General features: G+C 45.0%; 1 protein-coding gene across 1 annotated transcript; it reads right to left on the bottom strand.

The window, feature by feature from the left end:
- Nucleotides 1-6,373: 6,373 nt before the first annotated feature.
- TASL (TLR adaptor interacting with endolysosomal SLC15A4) lies at nt 6,374-7,676 on the bottom strand (the record flags this gene model as incomplete). The annotated part of the gene is made up of 1 exon (XM_082014207.1): nt 6,374-7,676. The coding sequence occupies one exon, from the start codon at nt 7,674-7,676 to the stop codon at nt 6,804-6,806; it is 873 nt and encodes a 290-aa protein (XP_081870333.1). The 3' UTR covers nt 6,374-6,803.
- Nucleotides 7,677-20,250: the final 12,574 nt, after the last annotated feature.

The following is a 20,250-nucleotide window of genomic DNA, read 5'->3' as shown; positions in this document are numbered from 1 at the left end:
GATGGACGTTTCTAGATGTACGGTTTAGGTGTTTCTCATCTGTGAAGCAGCAAAAATTAATCTTTGAGGCACAGTAAGAGCTGTTACCCCCTCCACCAACTCCTGATCAATTTTTCCCTTGCAAAGCTGGGTGCAAAAGCAGAGGCCACTTTTGAAACTATGCTATGTACTTTCTGATGTAGCATTCACACTCTAATTCACACTGGTTTGTGATTGCCTAGACCCTCTCAGGATCAGCTGTTGGCCCTTCCTGGGCTGATTTTTGGAAAATGTCTTTTGATAGACTAACCTTTCCCTACCTGTTAGATTAAGCTTTTTTAAAATAATACATTCTAGGTGCATATAATCAAATAATCAATTTTTTCTTGAATTCTCCAGAGGTGGCTGTGCATTTTTTATATTACCTTATTAATGGAAAAACTGACTGCCCAGTAGATTTTTTTTTTTTTAATTTCTCAGCTATACCTCTTTAGTCAAGCATTAAGCTTCTGAAGTGGCACTTCAGCCAGCTAAATAGGTCATTAGCACCTCAAGACTAATTCGTTTAAAGTGCCAGAATTGACAACCTCTAACTTCTCTTTATTAAAACTGGTGGCCTTACTGTTGCTAAGCCTCTCTCTAACATATTTAATATGTTTTTCTTCTTTTGATAAATAGTTTTCATTTAGAAAAGTATTGGAATTTGTCACCTGTGTTAGAATGGTGCTGTTCAAAGGATTACTGGGGGTTTTTTTTCTGTTCTTCCTCTACCCTCCAAGCAGGATCCACTTTTAGGCAAGGGAGCTTGCATGCAAAGATGAAACCTGGAGAATTGCGTCAGTGAAAATATCAAAGTCAGCTCTGCCGCCTGTGATTTTATTCTCGTAGTTCTAGCTCTGGTTACACAAAAATGAATCTGGAAAAAAAGTCGCGGCACAGCCTGGCTCTGCGCCTCACGCCTTTTCCACTCCCGTTGTTTGCTCTTCAGAAAGCTCTCCTGTCCCACTTCGTGTTTAGCAAGCAAAGTTCAGCAAAGGAGCGGAACATTTGGCAGCCAGCGCTGGGCCAGCCCGCGCGGGGGTCCGGAGGAGGGTTATGGGGCGACTGGGCGGCCGCTGCCCCGGCCCCAGTCCCGGCCGTCACCGCCGGGGAGCGGGACGCTGCGGTGGCACACGGCTGTCTGGCACCGGGCTGGCTGCGGGTCCTGCATCTCTCCTGCTCAGCCGCGGTTACAGAGGGAGTGAAGGAAACCCCACGTCAGATGCTACAGCTCTTTAAGGTTGAAAAACGCCACGGGAGGAGCTGGCGAGACTGTTGGCTTTTAAACACAGAGGCGCTCCTCCCAGCCAGGGAGTGGCTGGAAACGCTGCCGCCCCTCAGGCTTGTCTTCGTGAGGAAAAATGTGAAAACTCTTTCCCCAGGTCCCCGCCGTCCCCCGGCACGTTTCACAAACCCCGCTCGGCCAGGGCTTCCTCTGCCTCCGCGAGTTCCCTCGCCGCTGCCGCGGGGCCTCTGCGGCCACCCCAGCCCTCCTGATGTCTCCCCATCACCCTTCGCCAGTGCTTCCCGCCAGATGCTCGGTGTCCAGCTGTGCCATCTTACTGGTCCTTCTCCTGGTTGTCAGGGGAGGCAGGATCACCTTCTGCGAGGTGGGTTAGAGGGACGAGGGGAGGTTAGAGAGCACAGGAGCAGGCCAAGCCTGGCACGTAAAACCACCAAACAGGGGTAGCGTGGCAGGAGGAAGGAGGGAAACCTCGGGGGAGCCCTGGAGGTTTTGGCATGGCAAAAGGACAGGAGCCTGCAGTGACCAGCCTTTTGGGAAGACAAAGCAGGAGGATAACGCCGGGGCGGGAACACAGTAATAAATCAGATGCTAATTCGAAATGAGGCACTGCTAATATTCTGTGAGGGGATTTCCACTTCAGGCAAGGTAGTTCGTCCAACATTTGCTTTGAAAGAGATGTAGGAAGGTCTGAGAACGATCCTCGGGAACAGGGTTCCCTTCAGCCCTTAGAAAGCCTGCGTAATATTCCGAAAAGTCACCCTAATCCTGTCGGCATTAATGCTGGGGAGATGGCAAGCCAGATCTTCCCGGTACAGCAGAAACAGCAGTTAACACTGCAATGAACAGAATAATTCTGTTTTCACCCAAAACTCCATTCCTTTACATGTTAGTAATTTTTTGCTATACATTCCTAAACCTTAGGAATATATGGTCCTCTAAGACATTGATGGTTTTACCCAGCAGACTACATCTTGGGAGCTGGGTCTCGGCTCATGTTAGCTGCCATGGCTCCACTAACCAGAGGCCAGTCCTGCCCATTTACCCTGGCAGATGTCAATAACACCGATTTAAGCCGCCTGGTGTGTCCACGCCGTGTGTACTTAATGCAGCTGGAGAAATTCCCACCCCTTCCGAGCGCCTTCTGTAGTGGTCTCGTCAGGCTGCCAGAGGTGGTTTAGCTTCTGCAAACACCCCAGAGACGCCAAAGGGACCCCCGCCAGCTGTCGTAGGCACGCAGCTGCCTTTCTGAGCCCAGCAGGCTGCATTTAACTAGATTTGTGGCCAGTTACTAACTTCCTCAATTAGCAAAAGTGCAGCAGGCCTTTCATATCTCGATACTGGTTCAAAATCTGTAGTAAGTCATCACTGAAATGCGGTGATCTCCCTAAATCAGTAATTGTCCCTCCTGAATCTGTGAGAACAAGGGATGCCTCCTCTGTCTACACTAGTAACAAAGGTATTTTACAGCAATTCTGATAGAATAACATGGTAATACAACCTGTAGTCCCCATCTCCCTTCTGCCCAAGACATTTCTATGGGCAGCTGGTTACACCCTCAGCAGGTCCTATCTCTGGGAGAAAGCCATGGTAGAAAGATCAGGGAAGGGATAGTCCTAAATAACTCCCCATTGCTTCAGCCCTTGAAAGGATGGTAGAAGGGGAATGAGCTGAACCTCAGGGTGCTCCATCGAACCCACCCGGTGCTGGGAGGTTCTGCCCTGCAGCAGCTTCCCTAAGCGGAAACCCCAGCAGCATGCCTGGCTCGAGTCAGAGCTGCAGAACTTCATTTATTTCAGTTTTAGGCGCTTAGCTTTTTGCCTTCATCTGAACACAGCAATCAGAGCATGAAATGCTCACTTTCACATTCAGCACAAAGCCCAGCCTGCACTTTATATCTCTTTTTCTTTCTCCCATTGCTTCTTGATACGGACAAGAAATCAGAGCCAGGAAAGGGGCTGGAGCTACAGGTTGCAATAAATCTGACAACCTCCTTTTCTCTCTTTTCTCCCCCCAGCAAGGATTTTTCTCATCACACTGCACACCTGGCCTTTCTGGGGGCACACAGGTAGTGTTCATCTGCCACAGTGATGGGCTCAGAGTCTCCGGGCACTTGTTTACACTATATATAAACAATATAACTCCTAGGTGCTATAATCATGTTATCAGCAATGAGTAACATGTTCTGTAAAACCGAAATAAACACATAAGGAAGCTGCTAGAGTATGCTGAAGGTGGTTATAAACTGTCCTTCTGAGATCAGTTTCTTGATAGTTGGTCAAAATACCAACCACACAGTTACTGATATCTTCATTACAATTTTCTTTGCCTTCTTAAGTGATCTTTGTCATATTAAAATAGCCATGTCAGTAGGAAGTATTGTGAGGGCAGAACTCAAACTCTCCAGCACGCACTCCCCAGCCACCGGGACTCCATCAGCATGTTGATAAGCTTGTGTCAAGAAACGATGCGCCCCTGGCTAAAAATTACTTATTTAACGGAGCTGCTAAAAAAAATTGGAATCTCTCTCTTTAAACGTTTGACCCTGAGGGAGAAGAGGAGGAGAGGGAGGGAGGAGAGAGAAGATGATAATCGCTTTAGATAACAACCCGACTCATGCTAACAGCAGCCTAATTGCTATCTAAGTGCATTTAGCATTAAAGAGCCACACCTAGAGAGGTACCTGTGCAGAGGAAGATTAGTTTTAAATGGAGAAAGGACAGAGATGTAAATGAACGTTCAGCTGAGCACAGTGGAAAGTAAGAAATAGTTGTTTATGTGGAAACTGCCTTAAATCCAAGAGCTACTTGGTACTGCTTCAGATAGCGGGAGGTGGCCGGTATGTAATTCATGTGAGAAGCAGGTACCCTACAGGGGTCAAAACGAAACGGGGATTTATATTTAGGCAGGGAAAAGAAAATAACCATATGCGGGGAGGAAGTCGTTGATGCTGCCTTTCTGGAATAAATCAGCTTCTGCAATGATCATGACCCTTCCATGAATAAAATTCATGAATGTCAGTTTGACAACATAAAATAAGACCTTTACTTGAAAGCAGCTACGATTACATTAAGCGATTGGCTTGGAAGAAAGCTGCGTGAGAAGGGAAGGATTTGCAGTTGATTGATTAATCAAATGTATCAAACGTGCCCTCTATAGGCACCCGCCGCGCTTTCGTACATTTTAAGGTTTGTCCGTCTCCCCCGCGGCTGGGTGGCGCGTTGCCGTAACAGCGCTGTGCTCCGAGCGCCGAGCCCCCGCTCCGGCCCCGGCCCCCCGGCCCCCGGCGGGGGAGCCCACCCGGACAACCAGAGGAGGTTTGCACGTGGGTCGGGCAGCGCTCTCAGCCCCTCTCCCCCAGCTGCCGCTGCCCGCGCTCCCCGCGCCGGTTCCGAGGAGGGAGGCCGTGGCGAGCGGGGGCTGCCCGCGGGTCTCGGTCGCAGCCCCCCGGCTGCGGGGGGAAACCAAGACCCGGGTTTCTGAGCAGCGGATGATAAAATGCTGGTTTGTTCACGCAGGGCGCGGCCAACGGAGCGGGGAGAGCCGAGGGGACGAATCGACTGTTCTCTGATGAAGGTGCCGGATCTTTCAGCCAGGGTATTGCTTTGTGCATTCGACTCTGAAGTTGCTTTCTGCTAAATCTTCTGCTACTAAAAGTCGGTGATGTGAATGTCAATAGGCATGAACAAAAACCCCGTGTTCTGAAAAGCCTGAATCCGTATACATAGGACATAAAAATCACTGTATTTCCTCGGTTTTGCTGTCCTCTGCAAGCCATTTTCATAGATTATAAAGTATCCTTTTATTCTGGGAGAGTTTCAAAAGATTTGCGAGATCTATTCGTAATGGATTTTGTATGCAGAACACACGCGTGTGCCTATGCATTACCATGTTATTTTACATGTTTTTTTATGTATTACTATGTTATTTAAAATGTTATTTTCTCTTAAAAATAGCATATTTTTTCTAGTTGTAAATTGCATTTGATCGCAGTCTAGAAATATACACCAGAAATTATTTATCTTGAATTGTTGAATCATAGTATTTGGGTAGGCTGCTATGGCAACAGATGTACAGATGTATCTGGATTCACACATCAAAGGTTCTTATGGCAACTGTTTTTTGGATATCCCTTCATTGCACAAGCAGGAAAATATACTGAGTTCTCCAAGTAATCTCTGGAAAGACAGCAACAGTAGAATAAACTGACATGTTTACTACTTTACATTTGTTTTTGAAATAAAGGCATGCCTTAAAAAAAAAAAAAAAGAACACAAAGGCCAAAACGACACTGTAGAATCAATAATGTGAAAACATTTTATGACTATTTATTATAAATTAGTATTTATATTATACTGATACTTAGAAACTCAGCCAATGATGGATTGGCATTGACAACGTGTTATACAGACTCCAAGAAGGGAACCATCCTTGCCCACAAGGCAGCTATTTTTTTCTTCTTCGTTTTTAAGACTTAGTGAAATTTTACAAAAAAAGGACCTTCCTATTAGAAATACATCAGGTTCAAATGACCTTGGCCCATGACACCCAGCAACGGTCCCAACCAAAGAAGGGGTTAGCCATGCTGCTGAGCGGTCCGTTTCAGCTTTCCTTCTGCATTCACAGGAACTGTTCACTTTAATCAAATGGGCTTTGGATTAGCCCTTATTTTTCAATGTGCAGTTCTCTTAACAAAGGTGAATTCTTCTTCCTCTCTTCCCTTTATATCATCGCTGTCCCTACACGACCACTTCACAGCTGCAGGTCTGCCAGTAGCTGGCAAAGGTGGTGTCTGTCTGTGATCACGGGTCATCAGCATCCGTTGTAAAAGTTCAGTTTAGTGCCAAACACACAGGTGTACACACACGCTCCTACTGACGAATTCTGTTTGGAAACAGTTTGCACTTCACAAAAAGGGATGGTAGCTTCTGAACAGGAAGATACCAGTTAAATAATTTGGATTCATATAGAAGAAACCGTAAAGTGTCTATCCCTTAATATCTTTAAGAACAAATTATAAATCCTTCTGTGACGGATGTTATAAGTAAAGCCATTTTGGACAGGAAGATGAACTAGATGACACCCTAAATTCTGTATTTCTGTAGCTCTGTGATCACTGCGCTTGTGCTTGCATGGACGTAAGCCTTCGCTTCACATAGACCCAGGGGTAGGATGGCAGACTCCAGAAGAAAGTTGGAATGAGATGTCAAGCACACAGAGAAGTAAGCGAACACCTGAGCACCTGGAAGAGCGTCATATGCTCATAGTCATTTTTCCACCAAACCTTTTTTAATGTCTGAGGCTTATTGAAATAAGACTTTGGGATAAATTAAAAAAAAAAAAACCCAGACCCAACAATAAATCACCTGGTCCACAATAGGAGCTGCACAATACAGATATTTTTACTTATTTAATATGTACTGGAAGGTTTAATTTAAGTGGTAGATGGTGAATGCTTTTTTATGAAGCAGAAAAATGTCTTAAGAAACTAAAAATTGACTTTGCAGAACACAAAAGCTTTCTAATGGCAGACATTCAAATACTATGCATTAGTGTGGCTATATTGGGAAATATGCAGACTAGGTGTGCTAATTTCTGAGGATATTTTTTCACTGGCTATTTGTAAGAAGCGGCTAATGACAATGTCTTTGGCCTTGGTGGTCTCCATATTCCTCTCCCGTGATATCTGCATGCTGATTTGATCTACGTTAGTCATGATAAGCTCCGAGGCCAGGATCTGAGTGGGGGATGCCCTGTTTGCTGTGCTATCCATGATGTACTGCTTATACAGTTCCATCAGCTTCTGTTCAAGGTAGTCATTCAGGGCTGAGTCGGAGAGGGGCTGCTGGTGGGGCACTAAGCTTGCCAACCGCCAGCATGAGGAGTAGCCTTGGACCGGCTTGCGGCTGGTGTCGCTGGGGGGGACCCTCACGGACTCCATGGGAGGAGGAATCTCTGAGGACTCCAAGAAGGGACCTATGCCGCTGTCGCAGGTAAAATCTGTCGTTACTGAGCTAATCGGCACCACGTAGTCCCCGGCTATATGCAAATCGTTGTAGTTCTTGCAAATGCTTTTGCAGGAAGATGGAACCAGGTAGGTGTCTTTTCTTGCCAGCCCTGGGCAGACGTGCAGAGCTGGAGATGGCTGTCCTTCAGGCACGGGGTGCTGTGTAGGCTGTAGGAGATTATCCTTCTGCCTTCTGCTGTGCTTGCTACCTCTAGAGCAGACTGAGGAAATGCACTTGCCAGCAGATCTGCATCTCTGAAGGAGGCTTCTTCCTTGTGCTTCATCTGTGGAATAATGAACAGACCTCATTTCATACACCACTTGCTCAGCCGAACTCTTGCTGTAGAGCTCAGGGTTTAGTTCTTCGCAAAGGTAGGCGATTCTGTAAAGGTAACCTTCCGACAGCATCCTTCACCAAAGGAAAGGAACCACCAGCAGACAGAAAAATGACAAGAAGAAACCATTAGTTCATTAAAAAATCATTGTGTGGTGATTACATTTGCAAGTCTGTTACTAGCTGAGGAGAGATGTTCACAATTTGGACATGAACAAGAGTGTCTCTGTTTTTCTAGATGACTTGAGTCAATGAGGGGAGTGATCAGCTAGTCTCCCTGTTGTGCTGTTAACTCAATCCCATCAAAGTATATTCTGTATAACATAACGTACGGCATGTCCAATACATCCAATGACAAGTGAGATGGGAAGAGAGGAACAAGAAGTGGTTGTGGTCACAGTTGCTGTAATAGCTTACACTTAACTATGTATATTTTTGCCCTTGGCTTCAGTAAGAGCCAAGGGGTTTCCCCCTTTTTCACATATGCTTTGAAGCAACTTTTGTTGCGTGGTTTGTCAGCTGCCTCTGAACTATGTTGGTTTGAGATTCATATTGAGAGTATCACCCCTTCTGTTCCAGACTAATCAATGACTGTAGGTGTGGTTCCTTTTTTATTAAAAAATGTCAGGTCGTTAAATTAGCACTTTGTACTTCTGCATGCCAAGCAGGATGAAATTAATTGTCTCTAATGTTTAGACATGAAAATGTCAGTGAAAAAAGCAAGTCTTTTTGGAGGCATGATTCATCTGGCCTGTTAGACACCTAAATCAAAATGAGATGAATTGTGCCCTAGATTTGCCTATCACTCCCAGTTACTATAAAAGGATCTTAAACTGACTACCCTAGGTGTAGAAATCTGCAGTGTACTTTTGAAGAGACATATTTCAGTGCAATGCACAGGGAAGTGCACATTTCAGAAGTACTCCGGCTCCTCCACTGAGGGATTAGTGGCGAGTACCACCAGCTCTGAAATCAATTTCCATCGCATTTCTACAAAGGCATGATCAGGGCCCGGAGTCACTAACACTCTCCACACTCTGAGCAGGCAGCTCAGTCTCAAAAGCTGCATAGATACGTTAGCAATGAAAGACAGGACTTGCGAGCAAGGACACACAAGCATCTGCACATCAGTAAACATTCTGCCTAAGCTTTAGCAGCTCCACTACCACATACTTGTTCCTAAGTTGATTTCTGTGTTGTTCTTTTCAACAGATGTCAAGGAGACAATCAATGGGACAGATGTCCTAAAGAAATTGTGTGGTCCAGTAAAGAGAAAGTAAATCTTAAGTCAAACTAAATTAAAATAAACATTGTTTTTTTCTTCCTATAGTACAAAATCTCTTGTGTGATAGAGGAACAAATAACTTGTCTTTGTTTTAATAGTGAGTACATGTCTTCATTTACTATTTAATCCAATTATGTCATTTTAATCCTTAGCGGAAACTATCCCTTCAGATACAGACGTATGTCCCAGTTATTTGACAGTTTGCCCATCTATTTCAAAGCACCTGCTGTGATGGAGCACCAGAACGGGAACATCTTCCCACAGAGTGTGAACGGGGAGGTGGCACCTCTCTGCCACACGCTGCACTACCCCACGCTGCTGTCAACTGCTCGACTCATCTTTTCCAAGAGTGAAAGGACTCTCGTTTCTTAGTAAAGTATTTCATGTGTCACAGTTGCTAGTGCAAAATGCTGCACTGATAATAAATGTTGGCTAAATCCTGCCTAAGCGTGGATGTAGGCTTTAGGCAGATGTTGGGAAGAAGACAGAGTGAGAAAAGACTTTCCTCGAGGCGAGGAGGGGAAATCACTTCCTCACTATGAAGAAGAAGGCTGGAGGAAAAATAAACTTCCTTCAGAAGGAAATACTAATGGAAATTAAATTTGTCCAACCACTTGCTTTGGTGACCCTGGATCCTCTCTGCTGCTGCCAGTTGTGTGACATTTCCCACAGGCAGGTAACACATTATGAAAAGCCATCTATTTAGACAAGAGGGGAAAAAATCATGTTTGGGGCTTGGCATTCTGTGTAGTATGCTGCTGTTGCCTTGCTTGAGGCTTTAGCCGTGATTTCGGTGTCACCACAGAAATCTTAGCCAAATGCTAGAGCTACTGAGGTTATCAGCTCACCCCCCTCCCTCTTCTGCTTCTGTGCCCCGTTTTTGCAGTGCAAAAGGTGTTCCCTTGCCCCAGTGATCCACGGCCCAGATGACTTTATTGCAAAGTCACCACTAACTTTGGCTGGAATGAATCTGGAACCGTTACACACTTATTCCTATGCTTATCTTTAATGTGGATTCTGAGAAATGAATGGAAATATAACATATGGCCTGTTCACTTCTCAACCAGCGTAGGCAAAGCCAGTTGTGTTCAAGTAGCATGTGACACTTCTGTCTTTCCTACTACCCAGATGTATCTTGTTCCTGTCATAAGGTAATACATTAGGGAAATGAAACTGTTGGTTTCATTTCTTTGTACTGCATTCTGCAATACTTATTTTAAGCGTTTTAGAGCACGCTGTCTGAGACAGGAGTGGACAAAAGAATTTGGCAAATTCAAAAAGATTAGGAACCCGTCATGCTCAGGAGTTGTGCGCTTTGCTGAATGAGTTACAAGCTTTCCCTCCGTAGTTGGCAAGGGCCATTGCACTAGTCCGACAATATTCTCAGCTCCGCAAGGAAATCTGATTGAAGTTTTGATAGGCAGTGTTAAGAGCCTGAATGCAAAACAGAGGTGCATAGATCTCTGGTCCTAGCACTTAATATAATACGTACCCCTGTCAAGTTGTTATTCCACCACTACCAACAGCTGGCCACACGATTGGGTCACCTTTAGTTCTTGCACTTACATCTGATAAGGATGACAGTTTTCATTAATTCTACTTTCTCGTGCACCTTCTCTTAATCCCCCTTACATACCAAACATGCACGTATACACCTGCCTTCCAAGTGCACAGGGATTATATCTAATGTCTTTCAATATTTTGAGTTTCACGCCCCTTGAATTCAGATTTCACTTCCCTCTTCCTGAAAATAACTGCATGACTTTTGTTGCACAAGGAAAAACAATTTTGATCTCATGCATTTTGCATGTGAGGTGAACAAAGAGATTTTTCCTTGCGTGGCTACTGTTGTGGCAATGGGAGCTGACTACATTCTATGTAAGCCTAGATCACAATGGAGACAGAGGGAGAATACTGTCTTCTTTACACTGTCTTTTCTAATCTGACATAGTCTTTATTATTGTCAGATGAACTTAAAAACTCATATGTCTTCTCTGGGGTTTCTGTTTGGTTCTTCAGTGGAAGAAAAGCCTAAAGGCAGGATGAATGTTTAAAGACACGTGGAGAATCCTGGTATTGCCAGTATTTTATGAGCAGCAGCAATTTGCTGTGTTATAACGCTTGGAGATGGTGCCAATGTTTGCATAAAGACCTCAGATTAGAGTCTGGGAGCAGGCAAACAGAATGGCAGTTCTTGGCTCAGGATAAGCAAAATGCTTAAGGAAAGCCTGAGAAGTGTACACAAAGAGGTATGATAAATTGTGTCCTATATAAAAACCCGAGCAAGATGAAAAGTTGCTAGGGGGAACGGAAAGAATGTGGTGCCAGCTGGGATCACAGCTCAGTGGGGAAAGAACATTCTTTTGCATTGCAAAAGGAGGGGATGGAAACTCAGAGAAGAGACAAGATTATTTTTAATATGTCTGGCTTTCAGAACCCTGAGCAAGGCTCTGAATGGCACTAAAGTTGTGCTGCTGGTAGTTGGAGTTCAAGTTTTATCACAGGATATACCTTAAGTTCTAGCTGACTTACTAGGTGGGACCCCAGATGACAAAGTCTCCCTGCCTCGAGGGAACTCAAGTCCTGTGGATCCATGCATAGTACTTTTTTCCCCATTTTAAGAGACACTTTTCCAGGCTGTGAAGATAGAGACAGATCCCTTCTGTGAGGTCCGGGATCTGCCTCAGATTGCAGGACGTGCAGAGTTCACCTGGCAAGCAGAACAGGCTGGAGAGCGAGCCTGCGTAGGTTGCAGGACCCATACGTCACCTTCCACCGGGGCTGGTGTGAAACAGCTCCCAGAAAGGCTCAGTGCAGCCAGCAGAGGGAAATCAGGAGGGTGAAGAAGGCAGAGTATAACGAGCTGTGCACATGGATGAGTATAGCCTTTTCTTAACGCCTGAAGCCCACAGACCTTTGGTATCTGAACCCCACTCAATAAGGGCTATCTCCAGTGCCCAGGGCTGGCTTGGGTAAAGGTATCACTGATGTCACTAAACTGCGTGGTGAGGTGGACGCATCAGAAGGGAGAGCCATCTTACAGAGAGACCTGGCCAGGCTGGAAGAGTGGGCTAGCAGTAACAGCATGAAGTTTAACAAAGACAAGTGCAAGGCTGTCCCAGTTTTGGCTGGGATGGAGTTGTGAGTTTTTTCTTCCCGATAGCTGGCATAGTGCCGTGCTTTGGAGTTGGTATGAGAAGGATGTTGATAACACACTGAAGCTTTAGTTGTGGCTGAGCAGTTGCAGTGCTTATACTGAGTCAAGGACTTTTCAGACTCCCATGCTCTGCCAGTGAGGAGGTACACGGGGAGCTGGGAGGGGGCACAGCCGGGACAGCTGACCCAGGCTGGCCAAAGGGATATTCCATACCATACGACGTCATGCCCAGTACATAAACTGGAGTTGGCCGGGGGGTGGAAATCGCTGCTCAGGGATGGGCTGTCGATCACCGGGTGCTGAGCAATCGCTGCATGGGGCATCACTTGTTCTTGTACGTCCCTTTGTTGGTATTATTATTGCTGTTTCCTTCCCTCTTGCTGTCCTATTAAACTGTTTTTATCTCAACCCACAAGTTTTTCCCAATTCTCTCCCCCGTCCCACTGGGGGAGAGGGGGAGTGAGCCAGCGGCTGCGTGGTGCTTAGTTGCCGGCTGGGGCTAAACCACAACAAAGGCCCAGCACCTGGGACGAGATAACCGCAGAGCCCAGTACCGGCTGGGTCTGTGCGGCTGGGGAGCAGCCTTGCTGAAAGGGACCTGGGGGTCCTGGTGGCCAAGAAGCTGAACATGAGTCAGCAGCGCGCTGCTGCAGCTACGGAGGCAAATGGGATCCTGGTCTGCACCCGCAGGGGCACTGCCGGCAGAGACAGAGCTGTGATCATCCCACTCTGCTCAGCACTTGTCCGGCCACACCTGGAGCACTGTGTCCAGTGCTGGTCCCCGCAATTCAAGAAGGATGTGGACAAACTGGAGCGGATCCAAAGGAGAGCCACGAGGATGACCAAAGGGCTGGAGAACCTGCCCTACAAGGAAAGACTGAAGGAGTTAGGACTCTTCTCCCTGGAGAGAAGGCAGCTGGGGAGGGACCTCATCACAGTATTCCAGTACTTAAAGGGCAGCTACAAAGAGGACAGAGGCTCTCTCTTCACAAGGAGCCACATGAGGAAGACAAGGTGCAACGTGTACAAATTGCATCGGGAGAGGCTTCATCTCAATATAAGAAAGAAATTTTTTACAGTGAGAACAATCAATGACTGGAACAACATCCCCAAGACATGATGGAGTCCCCATCACTGGAGGTTTTCAAGAAGCGATTGGACAGGGTGCTAGATAATCTCATCTAGGCTCCCTTTCCCACTGATCTTTTAAGGTCCCTTCCAACCTGGGCTGTTCTATGACTCTGTGATTCTATGATAACAGCGGCTGCTACCTGAGATAGGAGTTGGCCCACTTTCCCCATAGCGGAAGAGAAGAGGAATAGCTAAGAGGTGCTTTGGCACAAGCATCTGAACGCTACCTACTGTACATGTAAATTCCTCTCCCTGTTGCTGCTGCTGCTCTGGAAGATCTGTGACCTGTGTGACTGTGCCGTGAGGCTCTTTCAGCAGCGGTCATGAGCCAAACCCCTCTTGTCCCCTCTCAACAGCCCTCTGTGCTCTGATCTTTTGGTCTTCCCACAGAAGAAAACATGAGCCCTGCTCATCTTTATTCACATGTCAACAGTTCAAGATATGCAGGAAAGACAGGAGTACCTCTCCCATGGGGGAATACGGGCTATCTTGAGGGGGAACAACTAGAGTAGGTTTGAGAGGACAATAATCCTGTAATTCAGGAGTATGAGGGAATCTCCTTGAAGGACAGGCTGGAGGAAGTAGATGAGGAAAGACATCTTCCCCAAGAACACATTATACTTTATATGTCTATTGTACGTAGTGTTGAATGTTCTTGTTATACATGTGTCTACCCATTTTTAATCATGCTAAATGGATGGCAGTGAGCTTCAGGAGCAGCTGGTTTCTTTCATTTAGAAGAAAATACATTCTTACTGTATGTTTGAGTGCTGCTGTATCTGTAAGTGGAGTTTGAGGGAGCAGGCTTTCATAAAAATACAATGAAAACTGCATGTGGGTAAATATAGCTTCTTGAGCTCTCAAATAATTTCCCATCCAAGCCTGTTTTATCAGTTCAAGTTCCGTGAAACTTTGTACAGAGCAAGCCTGGCTCATAATTTTCCACAATTTTCTTAATCATCTATACCCATACAAAGTTGTTTTAGGACATGATCAAACTGGTTTGATAGCATCTTACATCTCATACCCACTTGCTGTAAGCAACAACATGAAATGTGAGGCAGGAAAGGATCAGGCTCCACATTCGTAAGGATGACTTGACTACATAATACTTCCACACTGTGCTTTTATGTCTTTATGGGGTGGAAATCATTTCATGTTTCTGGATTTCTGTGTTTATTTTAATGAGTTGTTAGTTGTTGTCATGACCAAACTAAATGGACCGCAATATTTTGTATCTAAGCAATTGAAGTAAAGGGGAAATAAATTCATGTGCTCTTTTACAGAAGAGAATACCCTTTCTAGAAGTGAAAAGAATAAATGGTAAAGCATGAAAGACAGAAAAGGCTGAAGGGGTTTCCCAGGAGGAGTGCGGGCAATCGTGCACTAATGAGCATTGAAACGTTAGTCACATCTGCTGTGGAGTATAAAAAAGAGGGGGGAGGGTGCATGTGGTGTGTGTAGACCCGTGTCAAGCTGTGAATTTGCTGCAAACCAGGAAATTCGCTGTGAATCAGGAAAATACAATTATAAAGCTGCTTTGTTTATACTTTTTAACATCATCTTGTTTTCAGAGAAGTCTCAGCTTTTTTTCTATGAACTTTTTTTTTAATATGATGCCCACATTTATCTATTATGGTGCCTATTTTTATTTCTAATCTACAAATAGAGTAATCCAGTTTGAAGACATTATTTAGGCAGCACACTAACATGCGCAGAAAGATCAATAAAAATACCGTAATTACGATAAAAGCAACACACCTGGTAAGACTCTCTTTAAAAGTATTCTGAAAAACATTTTTAGCATGATTTTATGACTTTACAAATATCAGAGAAACAATTTTTTTTTTTTTGCATTTTGATGCCACATTGCAATTGTAGTCAGTCCCAGTTGTGAAGATGGCACTTTTGACACGTTCTCATCACTTCTCAAGGCAGCAGAAACTGCATGTGGACAGTGGCTGACACTCTGCAAACACGCACATGCATTCAAAATAGAAAAAGTACGTCTTCATTTTGCTCGCTGTGATCCCACACGAGCAGAACCCAGCCACTTTGCCAAGCAAGAGCAACATTTTCATACATTTATATAATTCATAGCATATTTTATTTCTTACCTCCGATGATACAGCAGCCGACCAGATAGCGAAAATTTGTTGTCTTCTAACCAGTTTAAAGCTTCCCGTGGGTCTGTCCTACCCCAAAGTGTTCTGGTTTTATTTCCTTTTTAAATAGACTTCTAAGATGACGTGTTTTATTTCTAATCCTCTATAGCACAGAAGCGTAGAAAGAAAGCCCCTTAGGAGATGAGGGGTTTTTATAACCGACGGCGCTGCGACACGCCGAACTTGCTTCCTCTTTTACGTCTAAATAAAACTTCGCTGTGAAACCGTGTACCGCTAAAACAGCCGATTGCAACACACCCAGTCCAGGCAGACGGACTTCTCTTTATTAATTGTTATATGAAATAAAATATATAAAATAACGATCCGGACAAGCCGGCATCCTCGGGCCGAACCGGCGGGCCGGGCGAGGCGCCTGCGGAGGGACGCCGGCCGCGGCAGGCCTGCGCGGCCCCTGCAGCGCGCCCGCGCCCCGCTCCCACCCCCCCGCGTGGCTCGGCGGGGCCCTCGGGTTTCGCGCGGTACCCGCAAAAGCCGTCGCGGGGACGGGCAGAGTCGAGGCGGCTTCTCTTAGCAGGGGCAGCGTATGGAAATACCTGGGGCGAGCAGGAGCTCACTCTCCGAGCTTGAGGTGCACGGACAGTTGGCGTTGGGGTATTCCTTAAAGGGGAGGGCATTTACTGTTTGAAGTACGTAACTGGACTGTTTGAATTGAGCCCCATCCGATGTACAGAATTTGCTTAAAAAGGCATCATCAGGCATCCGTACATTGCAATCATAAGAGAAATTTATTTTAATTCTCAGCACATTTTAACTTCCTTGTTGAGGACCTATTTTTAATTTTTTTTTTTCTCAGAAGCCTCCAACTCTGCCAGACAGAAAATGCCTTGTAGCACAATGCTTCTATTAACGCAATTTTTCTAAATATTTGCTCTGATATGATACATTATCAGGGCTAGTATCCAAAGTCTTCTTATAGCCATAGGCATGGAAAAGGCACATGTGTCAGTCTGGCCCTACCTACACATCCCTAGCTAATTCATACAACAGTTTAATCAAATAATATTGGACCCAATCATATGCTGTGCTAGGATCACCAGCATCTAAAAAGCACAGAAACTGGACAAAATTGCCAGTTTAATGCAAACTTCAACATACATCTTTGCTGCAAAGTGCTCCCTGTGGAAACAAAGCTAATGTAGTAATAGACAACTCTTTCATGCTTAACATTAACACTAATATTAACATTGTTGTGGTTTTTTCTCAGATCTTTTATAGGTACTATGGACCAGTCTCGGGCCTTGTCAAATTTATACGGATCCAACACTTTTTTTAGTGTTTCTATATCCGGTTGAAATAGTATTGAGAGGAGCAAGAAATAAATCACTAGGAAGTTTTACGTCTTCTGTAGATCCAGTGGACTCTAATACACAGGAGTTCAATATTTCCAGTTAGACTGCTGGGAAATAACTTTGGTAGTATAAAAAAGCATTTCTGTAAAGGTCCTCAGGGGGTTTTCAAAATGTATTTTCAATCGCCTAAATCCATGTAAAAACAGCGAGAAACAAAGAGAGGTTTTTGAAAGTAAAAAGTGCTTCCACAGCCAGAAAAACACAGCTATCCAGAAGTGCTGAAAAATCAATCTGCTTTCATAGAGATACGTAAATATGGATTGAAGACTTACCTTCAGGCACCTAGATTTGGAAAAAATAAGTGGCCTTTTTTCTTCCCAGTAATGTTTTTAAGTGCTCTAGAGGAAGCCAAACGCTGTCTGTATTTCTGCGCAGTAGCTATATGTGCCTATGGAAGGGAGAGGTAGAACTGTCATTTCTTGTCATAGAAATTGCACATTAACATCCTGACAGTCTAGGCTTTGGGGACACTCCTTTATTCCAGTGATCTTCTCCGCGTTCACTCGTGGCCTTGCAAGGGTTATCCTCAGCTAAGAACCACTGTCCTGTACGATTTCTTGCGTTGCGCCTTACCCGCCGCCCTGAGCGCAGCGCTGCGAGGGCCAGATGCGGCACTGCCTCAGGCGGGAGACCGTACAACACGGTGGCACCCGACCGCTTTTGCGAGGATGCCTGCAGGTGCTGTGCCCCCCGCGCCCAGAGGGCTGGGTGTAAGAGGAGAGGGAAAGCTTCCGCAGCTCAGGGAGGCGTTCAGCCAGCCTCTTCACCTGTAGGTGTAGCTCAGATTGCCCGAAGCCACGGCAACTTACTTCTGTCAGTGTGCTTCGCTGTGGCAAGTCCCGTGCATCAAGAGTGTCTTATCCCCACCCCCAAAAAAGAAAAGGAAAACATTTCAAGTAAGCTGCACAGTTCCCTGTTTCCTTCTCTACCGTGTTCCTTCTACTCACAGGGAGTTTCCTCTAGGAAACCGCTTTAATTTTGACCCTAAGTACATCTATCTTAGCTTTTTATTTCAGTTCAGGAGTTTATTTTCAAAACAAATCTGCCAGTTGCATGCCCTCACTGTGCTTTGGTTTGCCTCCCGAAGCACGTGAAGCAGATTCCTTTTGGATGAAACTCAGCAGGAGGACATACACCAGGACCATACTTGAAATCTGCCATGGGCAAGTTTCCTCATGGGCTTTCACGGGACCGTAGCGGAGCTAGTCCAAAATAACCTCCCCAGAGCATACATACCACGGAGGTAGGGTTTCAGCACCAGCTGTTTTGCTCTCCACATCTGCTCTGAATGCGATGCACTATTGGCTGAAGTAAGCAGAAGAGAAAAACGCTGTCATGGGACTCATCTGTAGGATAGCGTTAGACAGTTTCTGCACCGAGTAACCCTTGCCCAGCGATGCCGTTCAGCTAGCCTGCCTCAGTATGTTGTAACTGGTAATGCTCCAGTGCCATAAACGCAAGAGAACGCTGAAGCTCCTCCTGTAGAGCTACACAGAGGTTCAGTACAAACAAATCTCTGCTTAGCCTGGGCCTGTTTTGTCAAACAGTGCAAAGGCAGCTGCCTGCCACTTGTAGGTGGAATGTTCGTATTCCAGAAATTATAAATTGGGAGCCTTTGAGAGGAACAATATTCTGTAGCTTTTAATTAAAATTAATAGTAGGAATAATTGCAGAAAGTAAATCAATTTTCCTGTGCATATATTCAAGCAGGTATGTACACAGTAAGATCTACCAGGTTATCAAACAATTTTAGCTCTATCCCCATTTGGTAAGTCTACACCATTAACTAGGAATTTTGAAATTCAAAAGGTTAAAGATAACACCTTAAGATTATCACCTACTCTATAATTACTTTGCCTAATATGACAAAGGGGATATTTTGAATCCTTTTGGTCTTTGGAAGGGAAGAGGGCATAGGAAGGAGATAAGCACATTGTCCAGTACTTTATCATAAAGAACAATCATGAATGATTTACCTTCCTTACAGCAGCAAAATCGGTTATAGTTTAAGCTGCCCAGTAAGCCACACTTGATTAGAGCCTGAAACTCAGTTTCCAGTGTGTTAATTACACCCGTATAATCAATTATTTGAGTAAAACATCAGTCTTTAAAACGGGAAGAAACCTCCGTTTTACAGTTTTCTTTCCTCTTTCTTCATTGATTGGGGTAGAAAATAGATCAATATAATTTTCTAGGTAAAAAGTGACGATTCCCATCTTCCAAATAAGTGCCAGGCAAGTCTGTTTTTGAGATGTCTCAGGTTGAAGTGAGTCTCCTGGATGTATTACTCCAGCCTGTTATGTGGAAGAAAGGTGGCTGTGGCATTGCTCTCCTCTTGGCCATGCTCTTCCTATCAAAGACCAGCTGCGGGCACGCATTCCTGAGGAGGAAAAAAAGGGCATGGATACACAGAGAGCTTTGTGGCTCGCGACGAGACGGTGGAGTTTTGGTGCCCACCTGCGTTGGCTGTTAGCCAGCTGCCCACGGCAGGAGGTTGCCCCGGCAGCACCAAGAAGTCCGACTGTGCTTGGGGCCCAGAGCCTTACCTCCAGGAACCTGAGTCAAGGAGCATGGCACCTTCAGCGCAGCTACTTCGATCAAGTTAGGCACTCAGCATTTAATATTTCAAAATGAAATAGTTGTGACCACTAAATCTTGTAGTTATCTACAGAGGCAAGGGCCACGAATTTCCTGATTTCTTGCTGCATATGCTTTTTGTACTTCAAGTGACAATGTGATAGGGAACACTTGCTGCCTTACATGCTCCTTCTAGTCAATAAAATATACAATTTATTCGTCGTGTTAAATTTCATTTCTCTTTTGTGGCTCACATAAATATTGTAGTTACATCAAGTCATCTCTACAAGTTCAATCTATGTGAAAATCAAGAAAAAAACCCAAGGCCTTTGATATGAGAGAATTACAAGCAAGACCATTGCACCTCCAAAAAAATCTCCAAGGCCAAAGAGAGTTTTCTGCGAGAAAGGACAGCAGTATTGGACGTAGCATATTGAAGCTGTTCTACATTACATGCCCAGCATTAGTCTTCTCTAGTAATAAACAGCCAGTTAATGAAGTCTTTTCAGTTCATGTTCTTTTCTCCTCTCGCTAATTTACATGAACTAGGAGAACGGTCTTGTTACAGTTTCCCTTCGATCTCAACCTCTCTTGGTTCATAATCCTTTATTTACCTTTAGTGGTCAAACCGTTCTGCCCACGTTTTTTTAATGAAGGTCATAAACAATGCTGCATCAATGTAACCTGATTAAAGCACCTTACTGTACAAGTGATCGCACTGATGGCAGAGAGTATATGGTGGTTTCCGTGCATAGCCACATACGGGCACATAAGCATATAAGCACTGTTACTTAGTCTGCAGTGCATGAATCACAGGCAGCCTGTAAAGTATCAGAAGGAAGTGTGCTGGGCAGGCTGCCCTCCTTCCATTGTTGATGTCTGGCCAAAAGCCAAAAGCTTTTCTTTTTTTCCTCCTTTTTCTTTCTTTTTTTTTTTTTTTTTTTTTAAACTGGCAGCATGATA

Source organism: Phaethon aethereus, assembly GCF_964289735.1.
Source record: "Phaethon aethereus genome assembly, chromosome: 1".
NCBI classification, from domain to species: Eukaryota; Metazoa; Chordata; class Aves; order Phaethontiformes; family Phaethontidae; genus Phaethon; species Phaethon aethereus.
Note: the sequence above shows the minus strand (reverse complement) of the source record. Positions and strands in the feature narration are given on the sequence as shown.